Raw genomic sequence first — 13,191 nt, forward strand, 5'->3', positions numbered from 1 at the left:
TGATTGGACCCCCTTTTGTGTCTACCCATTTAAGCACCCCGCTGCTTTGATGTGCTCCCATATGAAACCCCTGCCGGTGCAGTAGAGTGGGACATCACTGAACGGGCGTAGGATTATCGATACGACTTGGTGCCAGGGGATATTCGCATGCGCCAGGTTGATTCTGAGCTGTGGGGGTGTCACGATGGTAAGCATGCCTTGGTAAACTGCGTCACGTGGAGAAGCAGAGTAAACTGCGCTACCTAAAAAAGGCAGACTAAGCTGCGTCACGTGAAGAAGACATACTAAACCGTGGCAGGCTAAACTGCTCATATGCATACCGCTATACGATATGCCCCCCCTTCGCCCCCTCCCTGCGCAGCTGTCCAACATCTTCGGGAGCGTGTGCTCGATAGACCTCAAAATAGACGCAGAAGGAAGCCGGAAGTTCGCCTTCTTGCGAAAGGACAAAAAGGGAGACAAGTGTCCCATATTCTCGGATGGAGAAGACATCAACGGAGTGGCTACGATCAGTTTAAAGCCAGGAAAGAAGTTTGAGCATTACGGGATTAAGCTAGAATTGATTGGACAGATAAACATCCTAAATGATAAGTCCAACTCGTATGACTTCTTCTCTATATCGAAGGATCTAGAGCCCCCGGGGTTTCTAATAGAAAGCAAACAATTCAAGTGGAAGTTTTCCTCAGTCGACAAGCAGCATGAATCTTATTTTGGAACCAATGTAGAGTTACGCTACTTTGTCCGATTAAATATAATAAAAGGATATTCAGGGAACATACAAAAGGAGATAGATTTTATCGTACAAAATTTGTGCATCCCTCCAGAGATCAACAGCACTATTAAAATGGAGGTAGGGATTGAAGACTGTCTTCACATAGAATTCGAATATGATAAGTCTAAGTACCATTTGAAGGATGTTGTTGTTGGTAAGGTTTATTTTTTACTAGTTAGGATTAAAATAAAGCATATGGAGCTGGACATTATAAAAATGGAGACATCTGGGGTCGGTAAGAATTACACCACAGAGACGGTAACATTGTCTAAATTTGAGATTATGGATGGGTCTCCCATAAAGTCCGAATGCATTCCGGTGAGGCTCTATTTAAGTGGCTTCGACTTGACCCCCACTTATAAGAACATTCAGAACAAGTTCTCCGTTAAGTACTACATTAATTTGATAATTGTGGATGAGGACGAGCGCCGCTACTTTAAGAAGCAGGAGATTTTCCTCTGGCGGAAGAAGCTGGGATGACCGCTCGCTGAATGCGGAGCCGTCGTCCACATGGACACACGTACGCGTGAACATGCAGTCACGCTGACGTGAACATGGGGGGTGTGGATAAACTTTGCAACCTTACACCTACACACCTGTGCAGTGTCTTCCCCATATGACACTCCAAAGGGACCTTACACATTTACCTATCTGACTTCTTATGCGTACGCGACCTCGTCGCCTATTTCCGTCCGAGGAATGCCTCTCCGTTCATACCATTCACCGATGCGTTGACAAGTGACCCATATATTCGAACACAGGGTCACGCGGTTTGAGCGGCCCCCTATCAGCAAGTCGCCAGTTGTGCCTACTGGGTGTGCTGCTTACGTGATGGTGTCGCTATTTCGCTTCCACCCTTCGCTATCACCTCTTACCTTCATTTTAGCCCTTCCTTCTCATTTTGCACTATGTTGTGCGGACTTGTTATTTTATTTATTATTTATTTATTATTCTTTTTTTTTTTTGCTGAGCACGTTTTGCTCGCCCCCCCACGTGGTCATAATTCATAACGATTGGATGATTTTTTTTTTTTTTTTTTTTGTTGCCTTTTGTATGGCAACTTGCAATTTTCGCATAAGTACCTTTTGTTAGGGATAACCCGGGGGAGGTGTAGACACGATCAGTGCACCACGCAAGGTCTGCATGTGTGTTTGGTAGAAGTGGTGTATGTACGCTTCTGGCCAGGGGGGGGAAGAAGAAAAAGAAGGCAAAGCGACGTGTAGCAGTGGCGCCTTGAGGTTTCCCGATAAAAGTTGCTCCTCACTGTTCCTCCTTAATGTTGTTCTTTGCGCAATTGAGCTTGATGACTTCTCCCGCTGTTTGTGCCCCTGCTCATTCAGTTGTCCTAACCCCACGGGGGAAAACATTTTTTCTTTTCTCTTTTCTCTTTTGCATAGCGTGATAAACCCATAGCTTCCGGTGCGGCATTCAAAATAGGAAGAAAAAGGGCAGCAGCTTGACTGGGGCTAAGGGGAAGACCGTCCATGTGTATTCTGTGTGTCCCCCGGTGAAGCGCTTTCCCTTCCGGTGTTAAGTGTAAAGGCTGTGGAAATTTACCCCCCCATCCACACACACACACGGCCACCTTTTGAGCCCTTTCCAGTTTGTAACCAATTTCGCGTAAGCTATCACGTCCGTGAGAGGGGAACGAAGCGAATAATTTGAGACGGTATAATCGTTACAGGAGTCAGTTTCACTATTACACGCACCATGGAAAAGACGACAAAGAGGCCACGAGGCTCCCTAACACATTTACTGGACACTCGATACAACAACAAACAGAAGGAAAAGGAAATAAAATTATTTGAAAATATCAAAACGGACATCAGCATTATCATCAGCGAGCAACTGAAGAAGCGATCGAAAACAGAGTTCGAATTGAATAATATAGAGAAAAAATTTTCTTATTTAAAATGCATGTCGGAAGATTTGGAGAGACTGATAAAGGAAGGGAACAGGGAGTTAAAAGTGGAAGAAGAGTTAATTAAAAATTACTTCGATTACACGACGACGAATCTGAGTTATGTTTTTATCAAATATGAAAACATCATTAGTGATCTGAGTGACCAGAATGGAAACATGAATGTGAAATTAAAAAATATAAAAGAAAATGAGTTAACCAATTTTGACAGAGCATACGAATTGCTTGTGGAGAAGACAGGCCAACTTACGACCACAAAGGAAAACATCATAAGTATGCAAAAAGGAGTGCAAAGTTTGAAAAAAGAATATGAGCATGTTCAGGCAGAAATAGAGATAAAAAGGGAAGAAAAAAATCAAGTGGAACTTAAATACAAGGAACTGATCTCCAGGATAGAAGAATATAAAAAAGAATTCGAAATGATAAAGGAGAAGTGTAACTCCCAAATGAATGAGAAGAAACAGAGTTCGATCGATTTAAACAAAATTGAGGAGCAAATGGAAGAAATGCAAAAGGAAATCTCCAATCTGTCCAACGAAAGGAAGATAAAAAAGGATGAACTACAAAGTTTGAAAGACGAGAATGAAATCATCTTAAACGATCTGTATCGGATTAATTCTGATATTAATGACAAATGTGACCTGCTATCTGCGCAGATAAACGAGTTAGAAAATGAAGTAACCGCCATGGAGGTGGAGAAAAATGAACTCAGCGAAAGTTACAAACAATTGGAGGTAGGACTGACTAATGTATCCCAATCTTGTGAGGAAAGCAAAAGAGAAAACGAGCAGGAGTCTCTCCTCATCAAAGAATTAAGTGATGAGCTAATCAGAAAGAAAAGCAATTTGAAGCAAACACAAGAGCAATTTTCACAGATAAGTGACCAATGCAATGCTGTCAAAAAGAAAAATGCAGAGCTGCGAGATAGTTACGACAATGTCCACAGAAGGATAGAGGCGCTAGCCCTATCTATCACTCAATGTCGTGCTACGCTGCAGGGACACGAAACGGAATTGGTACACTTAGAGAATGTCAAGTTGGAAAATGAAAAAACCAAGGAAGAAATTCTAAACGGTATGGAAAACTCAGAAAAGTTACTCCTTGAACAGAAAGATTTTTTTTTCAAATTGTCAAAACTTTTGCAGCTAGTAAATTTGTCCAACGAACAGCTAGTCAATTTAAAGCGCGAGACGGAGGAGGGGCCCGATATAAATGATGTGCACAGGATCTACGAGGAATTAAAAGAACACTTAACGAAATTGTCCTCTGATCTATACGAGAAAGAGGAGATGCAGAAGTCGCTCCAAAAAGAGATGGACGATAGTGCAAACCGGGTTAGCGAACGGGAGGAAGAAATTAAGAGTCTGACAAATGAGCAGGCTGATTTGCACCACCGATTAGAGATGGTCACCAAAAAAGTAGGGACTCTTCATCTAGAATTGGTAAAACAGGAAACAACTTCGGAGGCTAAAATAAATGAGACGAAAGATCTGCTGACACAGAAGTATGATCAGTTGGTTGAATCGATCGCTTCCCAGATTAAGAACAAGCAGGATGAACACAACAATTTTGTTAAGCAGGGCGAAATGGAAAAGCTCGATTTCGACTTTCAGTTATTTCGCTCCGAGTTGACAGCCACCCTGGAACAGGAGTGTGAACGGAAGAGGCGCCAGATCGCCGAGAAGGACGCGCAGCTGAAGGCATACCAGGAGAGGTACACCTCGTTGAAGGGAATCTGATGTGTTTTGGTGATGCTTATGGGGGAGTTCGTTTCTGCATGGGGTGTTGCCTTCTTTTTCCCCGGGTTATGCTCCCTCATCTGTCCGCTTTTTCCTCCCCAATTTGTAGCCCCCTCTCCCACATCTGTACGGCTTTTTCCTCCCCAATTTGTAGCTCACTGTCCCACATTTGTACCGCCTTTTCCTCCCACATTTGTTCCCCCCTCACTTTGTTAACTTGTCCGTCTAAGTCTGCGCGGCGAATTTTTTTTTTTTTTTTTTGTCCATATTGTCGGGGGGTTATCAGCCGATGGTGTTGTAGTTATATCGATTCTCCCCCAGGCCTGGTCTTAACTTGTTAACGGCTTGTTTGCACTCCTCATGGTTACACGTTGCAGCACATGCGTGCGAGCAGCAGAGGGGTGGGACCTGCCCCTAGGGGCGGATCACTGCGTATCCTCATTAACAAACACATTGACGTGAAGGAGAGCTCAACTAACTCCAGTTCAATTTCAATGAAAACTGTGTGCGCGGAAAAGTTTCTCCTTCTGAACTACAATGCATGGGTACGACCTTGCCAAGTGGGCAAACACGTCAAAAAAGGGGGTTAGGAAAATTGACAGATAAAGGGTACCACTGCGCTTCCTTCGGTAATTTCGTCGCATAGGCACCCACCACCACGCTGTGCCGATTTTTTCAAACCGTGGCAACTCACGTTGGAGGAAGCATTCCGAAAAAAAAAAAGGTTTCAAAACAATGCAATTTCTTGATGCAGAAAAGTAGGCAAAACGTGTCGTACGACTGTGCAAAAATACGCGCAAAGATACCAGTGGGAAAAAAAAAGAGCTAACGAACGAATCAACGTATTGTTGGTCCTTTTAGCCATACGCAGATTGGCGCAGATTGGGGCGGTGGCTTCACTAACAAGGATAGCCCCCCCTTTTACCCATTTCGAAGTAATCACGTTATGCTGCAAGTTTCGCGAAAACGAGGAGGGCCAACTCTGGAGGTTCCCTTATGTGCGTTATTCCCGCGTACGCGCAACAAGCGCGGCAGTTCGTAAAAGAAAGTGAAAGGGGAAGGAAGCGTATTATAGTAAGACTTCGAAGCGGCGTCGCCAAAGCAGCGTAGCCATAGCGACATAGCCACCACTGCGTAGGCAAGATGATAAAAGGCGTTCTAATAATAAACAACAATGGGAAGCCCAGGTTCCTCCGATTTTACGATGAGAGTGTAAGTGGAACCTGGAATGATGAAAAAGCGAAAGAGAAAAGGGGGAAAGCAAATGACCCGCTATGATCCATGTGTATGCCGGCTCTAAGACGCTTAGTAATACCTACACACTCAAGATGATAACATACGTGTGTCCCATTTTTGACTCCACAGAGCCATGAAAGGCAACAGATGGTTACAAAGCGAATTCATGAAACCATAAAGAAGAGGATTACCAATGAGTGCTGTTGTTTTTTGGAAGATGAGGAATTGTTCAGTCCTGATGTGAAAATTGTGTACAGGTGAGTAGCAAATTGAAGAGTGACAGGGAACAAAAAGGAAGTGGCGTTATGTGAACAGCTACCCCAGCCACTTACCTTTACTATCCAGATTAATGCAAAATCATATATGCCGTGGCTGTGTGGAACAATTCAACAAGGGAATTTTTTTTTTTCATATACCTTTTGCACACATTCGTTAGGCACTTCGCGACTCTGTACTTTATTTTTATCGTCGACTCTATGGAGAGCGAGCTCGGTATTCTGGACCTAATTCAGGTAAGCAGTTAATGAGCAGCCGCTAGTGGTATAACTCAATTTTAGCATCAATTCTGCAGATGGAGAGCAAAGATGAGGGAAAATACAACTATCATTTGCCCTTTGTTGTCATTCTACGTGGCTCGTTTCATCCATTGTGCAGGTTTTCGTTCAAGTATTAGATGCAAATTTCGAGAATGTGTGCGAGTTGGACTTGATATATAATTACGAGCAGGTAATGAAACGGGAGAGCACAACTTAAAAGGAGTTCCAAAAAGTAACGTGCCAAACAGGGGACCCATGTAGGATGGGAAAATGCCGCATGAGTTGAAGTATGCCAGATTGTACACAACTGGGGAGTAAACGATAATTTTTTTTTTTTTGCATTTTCCCCCTATCAGATCAACTACATACTGGATGAGATCATAATGGGAGGTATGCAAAACGCAACACAAGAAAGCCAATTGGGGAATTTTTATTTTATTTTTTTTCCTGATGGGCTAGCTTGTTCGGTTCGCCCCTCTGCGTTGCCCCCCCTCTGGGCATGTAGCTGCACCATGGAGGTGCACACGTAATTCTCCAAGTTGTCGCACGTGTGGTCATGTAGCCTCTTATTTTTTTTTCCCTCGCCCCAGGCATCGTTCTGGAAACGAACATAGACGCGATAGTGGGTTCCATCAATGGCGCGAAGAAGTTAATTGAAAACGAGTCCTCCTTCTTTGGCGACTGAGTGGACAGGGGTACCAGTCACAGGGTCGTCTCCACCCAAGAAATTAATCTATATAGTGAAGCAGTCGTACAGGCGTAGAAACGTACTTATTTAATCGTGGGCAGCGCATCCGCACGTATGTTGCCACTCTTTTCTTTTTTTTTTCTGTTTTGCCCGGTCAATGTTCCACCTCCTTTTTTGCACACATTTGCGGGTCATGAAGAAAAGGGGGAACAAAAGGGGACTCCCTTGACACACCTCCAAGATGTGTGTGTGCACACGGAGGTGCAATACATTGTGCAGGAAAAAAAAAAAATAAATAAATAAATACGGGAGGTGCGCGGCGCACTGATTAAGAAACGCATTTTCGCGTGTTGTGTACATAAGGGTTTACAAAAAAAAGGAGAAGTGGACGAAAATCACTAAGGGGATGAGATGCAGCCATATCGCATTTGCTGGCCAAAATGAGCATCCCCGTGTGCGTCATCACAGGGCATGGAGCACCAGAAGTGGAAACACCCCCCTGTGCAGACGTCCGCTTGCACACACATTCCGCGCACGTGCAAGTTTTGTGCAGAATATTTTTTTTTTTGTTACTGTTGTGCAGGTGAAAGGGCCCTTTTTGCCTGAAGGGGTCATATTTTTTGCACGAATTTGAAAAAAGAAAGAAAGAACAAGCTCAAGTGGGGATTACAGCTAAAGCGGGAGCCGAATATGCTCGCCTGAAATGATCGAAAAGGGGAGGGAGAGCCATGCCGTGCAGACGCGGCGAGTACTTACAGGTGTGCCGCTGGGACCCGCATCACCTTTGTCCTCCAAATTGACATCTTCCTACGCTACTTCTGCTGCTACTGCTGCTGGCCGCGACGTGCCCCCTTCAGTCGAAACTCAGGTCCAAGTCATCCGGATGGTACGTCCGCTTAGTAATATTGTACAACTGGAAGGAGTCGACAGGTCCTATTTCCGTGATGTACAGAGTTATCAAATGTTCAGGAATGTAATCATACTTGGGTATGCGTACATACAAATTATCGGCGTCGTTGTAAATCATGGGTGGACCTGGCTGAAGTTCATTTTGTCTGATAGGGTCATAAAAGGGGTCATTAATTAATTTAAATAATGGCAACACGATTGTGACAGGCTTGCAATTAAACTGAGCTGAACACGCTATATTATAACCCCCAATTTTGGTGATTACTCCCCCGGAGGAGGAAACTGCCACAGAGCCCAGAACAACTTTGGTCACTCTTGGTATAACCGCAAAAACAGCTGAGTCGGAAATGTACGTAGTGTCCACTCCATCTTCACTTAGTAACTGGGCCATTCTAAATCCATTTCGGTTAATATCTCCCCCCACAACAATGACTGAAATTCCATCTTTTTTTTTATTTATATTTTTTAAAAACTTTTCAACCCCAACTGAGTAACCCATGGTTAAAATGACATCATTTTCCATAAATAAATCATACGAAGTTCTTTGTTCTGTCTCACCCCAGGAGGTATCAATGTCTGCAATTAGTTCAGTAATCCCTTCAATTATTGAATGTCTCAAGGTGTTCGTCGCAGGAATGTGATACGTATTTTTTTTGCTATTGTTTTCGAAATAAAAAGAAAATGACTGCTCGAAATTTTTTATTTCTCTTTCGTAAACGTACTTACTGTTGATGCATTTGTTTGTATTTTTGTCGACAAGAAAATTGTTATTTTTGTTCAAATTGTCAACATAGTTATTGTTGTACAGGTATAGCTGCTTAAAATGCTCCGTGCGAATAATTGTTAACACTCTTCTGATAATGTTTGGAATGATGAAATACATTTTATTATTTCTGATTATTTCTTTTCCCAAATATTTGATAATTTCAATCAAATCGTATACATTATTCCAGTGCGATATTTCCACCACTTTTTTTAGCACCTCCGCTATTTTTTTGCCTATAAAATTGCTTCCTTTGATGTCTCCATTTCTTAATCCTGCATTTAAAATTTTCACAATTCCTTTTAGCCAGTATGCCACTACGATTTCTTTTTCTCTTTCTTTTTTTAGCTTATCGCTTTTTTTTTTCTTTTTTTCAAATTTTATCTTGTCTTCTTTGTCCCGTTCTGTGTTGCTGTGTGTTTGGGGTGGTCCAACCCCTCCACCATCATGGGTGGCTCCTTCCTTTTGGTTATTATGTGCAACTGTGTGGTTTTTCCGTTCCGTGCTATGGTTTGCATTTATGTCAGAAAGGATCGTTTTTGCGTTTTCACTCCCATTGGCACTCTTGCTCGCGTCGTAACCGGGAAGCACATCTGGGGTTCCCAGCTCCATGGGTGATTCACGAGGGTGTACAATGGGAGGTTACACCCGTCGGTGCGTCGTCATGTGCGTGTTTTAATACGTGATCTGTGCACAAAGTGTTCTTGTCTGACGACGCTCCACCTATTTGTCGTTAGGCTTAGAATTAAACGGAAAAGCTTTTCCTTTCAAGTTTCAATTTGCATTTTATCTTAGTATGCTTATTCGAATGGGCACAATTGGATTCACTCGCTGTGTGTAGGGGCTAGAGCCACCAGTGCGCGTGGGCACCTATTTGGGGTCAGTTTGGGAACACGAACAATATATGTGCAGTAAGCCAGAGCGTCTATCTGTTCGAACACCTTGGGTACACTGTCGCGGGTCAATCGGGACAGGAAAGGAAAGAAACAGAAAGAAAAGCAAAAAAAAAGAAAAAGAACAGGAAAAAAAAAGGAAAAGGAACGGGAAATAATAGTGCTTTCCCCTATCTTGTGAGAGCGTAGAACATATAAAAAAAAATCAGAAAATCAAAATGGACCTCACTCAACATGTAGCTCTCTAAACTGCAACAACAGTGGAGTAGTATTCACATCAACACAGCGCTGGCGTTGTATAAAATGCAAATCGATTTCTCTCCTGTGTCGGCAAGAAAAAAAATGTCCCTGGGGAATCGCACCGTAAATGCATTCAGCCGCGTAAAAAATAAAAAAAAGGTTAAAAAATGCTCACGCTGAGATAGGTTAACGAAGTGGCCATAAAACAGGGAAGGGACATAAAAGAAATGGAAGTCAACAAATGAATACATTTTTTTTTTTATGTGACTACGGAAGCTCCAACTTTAAATGTGAGACTGGGAGGGCGCAGGAAGGGAAATGGTGTTCCCATGGGGTTTTAAAAAAAAAAAAGAAAAAATTACAAGGACGGGACCGAAGTTTAGGCATGTCGCAATTTCTCTTTTGTGTTTCGTTAATGGGACGTTTGCATCATTTTATGTGACAGTTGCGTTTAAACGAGTGATTCTTTTTGGTTCATTTTGTGTGGTTAGTTTGGCGCGGTTTGTTATACTCGCCTCCTTATACGCGGTTCGTTTTGTGTGGTCCCTTTTGTGCCGTTCAGTTCTCATCAAGTTGTCATATTTTATTCCACGCTGCTTCCGCGCCACGTTGACATTCACCAAAACAGGTGGCCGTACACAAAGGCTCAACGATTGAGGGCAACGCGGCTTACTTGCTCGCATATGCGTGGGGCGAGCAGTACGATTTTGAGAAAGGGGCCAGGGCCTACGCCGCGAACCGTCCGCGCGCCTGCTCATTCGATTGCACCCTTTATTATGCGCAAGGAAGATAAGAAAAATAATTTTCCCCCAGCTGGCCAATTCCTAGGTCGGCACAAAAATAGGCATATTTTTACATGCACACCAAAATTGTCACCCCATTTGCAATAACTTCGTATATGCCCATTTGGAGAAGAACCCCGCTGTCTTCTCCTCCTGCCTATTTGTGTGTACCTCCTATAGAACTGCCAAATGGTGGTCGCGCCCCATTTATTTGCGGTCCAAAATACGTCAAACAGCAAATGAAGAAAGAAGGAAAATTATTTCAAAGGAGGATGAGCAGCATGTGAAAAAGATTTTTTAAAAGAATGTAGAACAAGTTACATTGCCAAATGATTTAAAAAAAAAAAAAAAAAAAAATTATGAACAGTCAGGTAAAAAAACAAGCCATTTTTTTCAATCGCTCGATAAATTAAAATGGACGAGGGTACATTCGACGAAAAGTTTTCCCATTCCATTTTGTTGGAGTCTCTGAAGGAAGCGCTTAAGCAGATGATTGATGAGTTCTACGTGGAAAAGGAGATCGGACTTAAAATCTATAAGGAGGCCTGCGCGGTAGGTTTGGGGGGAAGCATTGCTGGTTGTACGCGTGTGTGCCTGTGAAGGGGTGCATAGCCCATGTGAACGTGTGCATCTTTACATGTCAACGTGTGCGCATGTGTGAGGAAAGCCCCACCCCCCTTTCTCCATATTCCAAATTGACGCGCCCCACCACCATTCCACTTCACAGAATGTAAGGAAAGAAATTTTGGAAAATTCGTCCCAACTGTCGGATGTCCATATCAGTGGCCAGATGAAGAGCTACTACTGCAGGAATGACGTATGGACTTTTTTTTTTAAAAACTCGCTTTTTAAAATTATCAAAAATAAGAAAGGAAAAAATAGCTCCAAGGAAAATAAAAATTATCAACCATTAAATTTAAAAGTTTTTAAAAACTTTTACGACAAAAGAGAGGAATTTTTAAAGTACAGCATAGACAATAATAACGTGAAAATTTTAAAAGACTTCGGAAAATTATACAGCCAGATTGTACATAAGGAGGAGGGAGAAACGGATGCGGATGACCCTTTTCTTTATTATGACGGATTGATAAAGGTGCTCTGTGTGGAAGATGAACTTTAGCAAAGTGTGGACAATTGGTCTCCTGGAATGTGTCCCCCATGAGAGCTCACCTTATACATTCAACTTCCATGTGTGGATATTACTTACATATCCATGGGTTTGAGAGGAAATCATTTTTTTGCTCACGGAAAATTACATTTTAAACCCTCCTCCTGAGGGGTAAGATTATGTCCCAATGTGGCAAAATAAATCATCCAACGGGGGGCACGAGGAGGGAAGTGAGACTTATAGTATGGCATAATTGGGGGGGAGAGACAGTCTGTATTTTCCTGTAAGCATATTTTACTACTATTCATTGAAGGAGCCAAAGGAAAAAAAAAAAAAAAAAAAAAAGTAGCAGGCACAATAGGAGAAGTTGGCCCAGTTAGCACAATGTACAAAAAATGGATGCCAAAATGGGCAAAAAAATGGAAAAAAAAAAAAAATCCGCACGTAGCTATTTTTATAGGTGACATATACACATGGGTACTTTTTCCCCCAAGGCGCCTGAAAGGGTCAAGAGAAAGAGATAAGCGGTAAGCAGTAAGCAAGTAAGCGCGAACTGCTAAACGTGAAATGCTTCTTCCGATAAACATTTAGGCAGTCCATATTTACACAAACGTGCAAGAAAAGGAGTTGTCGATAAGTGACATCCTCTTTTGTTCCTTAAAATTCACCCGCGTAGTCGTGACATACAAATTTTTCTATACAGCGCGGCCTCAGCAAGTTGATTTCCAGTGTCATCTCATACGTTCTTAATGATGACAAACAATAACATGTACTTAAGTTGTCTCGTCACAGATGCGATCGCGTCAAATTAAATTTGCTTCTTTTTCGATTAATTTTAATCTGAATTTTTTTTTCTTTTTTTTTTTTTTAAATGCCTTATATCGTTTAGTCATGGGCTCAGAGGCCAAAGAGGGGGCACCTTATGGTGATATGTATATATCCTTCGCCTGTTTTACAATTCCGCAGGGAAGAACACCCTCACCCAACGGGCACATTTTTATTGTGGAATGCGGGGGGTGAGGTATTCCAAGCTCAGCTGACACAAAGATCATCTTAAAAAAAAAGAGAAAAAAAAAGGAAATAAAGAAAAACCATTTTAAAGTGTCGCCGATGTGTAAAGGCTGAGGATAGCACAAACGAGCAGGTAGTTCACAACATATTCTTTAACTTTTGGAAGGAGCCGCTGATCTGTGGAAAAGAATCCCGGCGCGAATTCGACTTGTTCTCTTTGCCAAAGTGCAAAGGGGCAGACGTGCAATCGGGCCATCAGGAACCAGCCAATCAACAAGTGCGCTCCCAGGACTTTTAAGAACGCCCCTTCTTCTCTTGTTTGTCGACTAATTCATCCACAATCGCAAAATGCACATGTGGCATACGATACATAAGTGACCATCTAAACATTTTCCAAATTGTGCAACTCTTACTTGTTGAGCAATTGAAAGGGAAAAAGAAGCGGGAGTATAGTATAGCTATTCCCACTAGCCGCGTTTTTCTGTCAATTTTGTTTCGTTCCTTTTTTTTATTTTTTCTACGTGATTGATCCGTTTGGTATGCCCCCACCCAGCTAGTGACCGTACCGCTTTGCCGCTACGTCAGGCAGGAGA

At 42.5% G+C, this 13,191-nt stretch overlaps 5 protein-coding genes across 5 annotated transcripts; 4 read left to right on the forward strand and 1 right to left on the reverse strand.

Annotated features, from left to right (window-relative positions):
- Window positions 1–331: 331 nt before the first annotated feature.
- C922_04980 (vacuolar protein sorting-associated protein 26) lies at window positions 332–1,252 on the forward strand (the record flags this gene model as incomplete). Its single annotated transcript, XM_008820554.1, has 1 exon — window positions 332–1,252. The coding sequence occupies one exon, from the start codon at window positions 332–334 to the stop codon at window positions 1,250–1,252; it is 921 nt and encodes a 306-aa protein (XP_008818776.1).
- Window positions 1,253–2,482: 1,230 nt separating this feature from the next.
- Window positions 2,483–4,432, forward strand: C922_04981 (hypothetical protein; the record flags this gene model as incomplete). Its single annotated transcript, XM_008820555.1, has 1 exon — window positions 2,483–4,432. One exon carries the CDS (start codon window positions 2,483–2,485, stop codon window positions 4,430–4,432), a length of 1,950 nt encoding a protein of 649 aa, XP_008818777.1.
- Window positions 4,433–5,575: 1,143 nt separating this feature from the next.
- C922_04982 (hypothetical protein) lies at window positions 5,576–6,889 on the forward strand (the record flags this gene model as incomplete). The annotated part of the gene is made up of 6 exons (XM_008820556.1): window positions 5,576–5,644; window positions 5,798–5,925; window positions 6,105–6,180; window positions 6,323–6,394; window positions 6,561–6,594; window positions 6,795–6,889. The coding sequence occupies 6 exons, from the start codon at window positions 5,576–5,578 to the stop codon at window positions 6,887–6,889; spliced, it is 474 nt and encodes a 157-aa protein (XP_008818778.1).
- An 856-nt stretch (window positions 6,890–7,745) lies between these two features.
- On the reverse strand, window positions 7,746–9,176 carry C922_04983 (translation initiation factor eIF-2B subunit beta; the record flags this gene model as incomplete). Its single annotated transcript, XM_008820557.1, has 1 exon — window positions 7,746–9,176. One exon carries the CDS (start codon window positions 9,174–9,176, stop codon window positions 7,746–7,748), a length of 1,431 nt encoding a protein of 476 aa, XP_008818779.1.
- A 1,717-nt stretch (window positions 9,177–10,893) lies between these two features.
- On the forward strand, window positions 10,894–11,599 carry C922_04984 (hypothetical protein; the record flags this gene model as incomplete). Its single annotated transcript, XM_008820558.1, has 2 exons — window positions 10,894–11,031; window positions 11,207–11,599. The coding sequence occupies 2 exons, from the start codon at window positions 10,894–10,896 to the stop codon at window positions 11,597–11,599; spliced, it is 531 nt and encodes a 176-aa protein (XP_008818780.1).
- Between the last annotated feature and the right edge of the window lie 1,592 nt (window positions 11,600–13,191).

The sequence above is a fragment of the Plasmodium inui genome, assembly GCF_000524495.1.
Source record: "Plasmodium inui San Antonio 1 unplaced genomic scaffold supercont1.33, whole genome shotgun sequence".
Taxonomy (NCBI): domain Eukaryota; phylum Apicomplexa; class Aconoidasida; order Haemosporida; family Plasmodiidae; genus Plasmodium; species Plasmodium inui.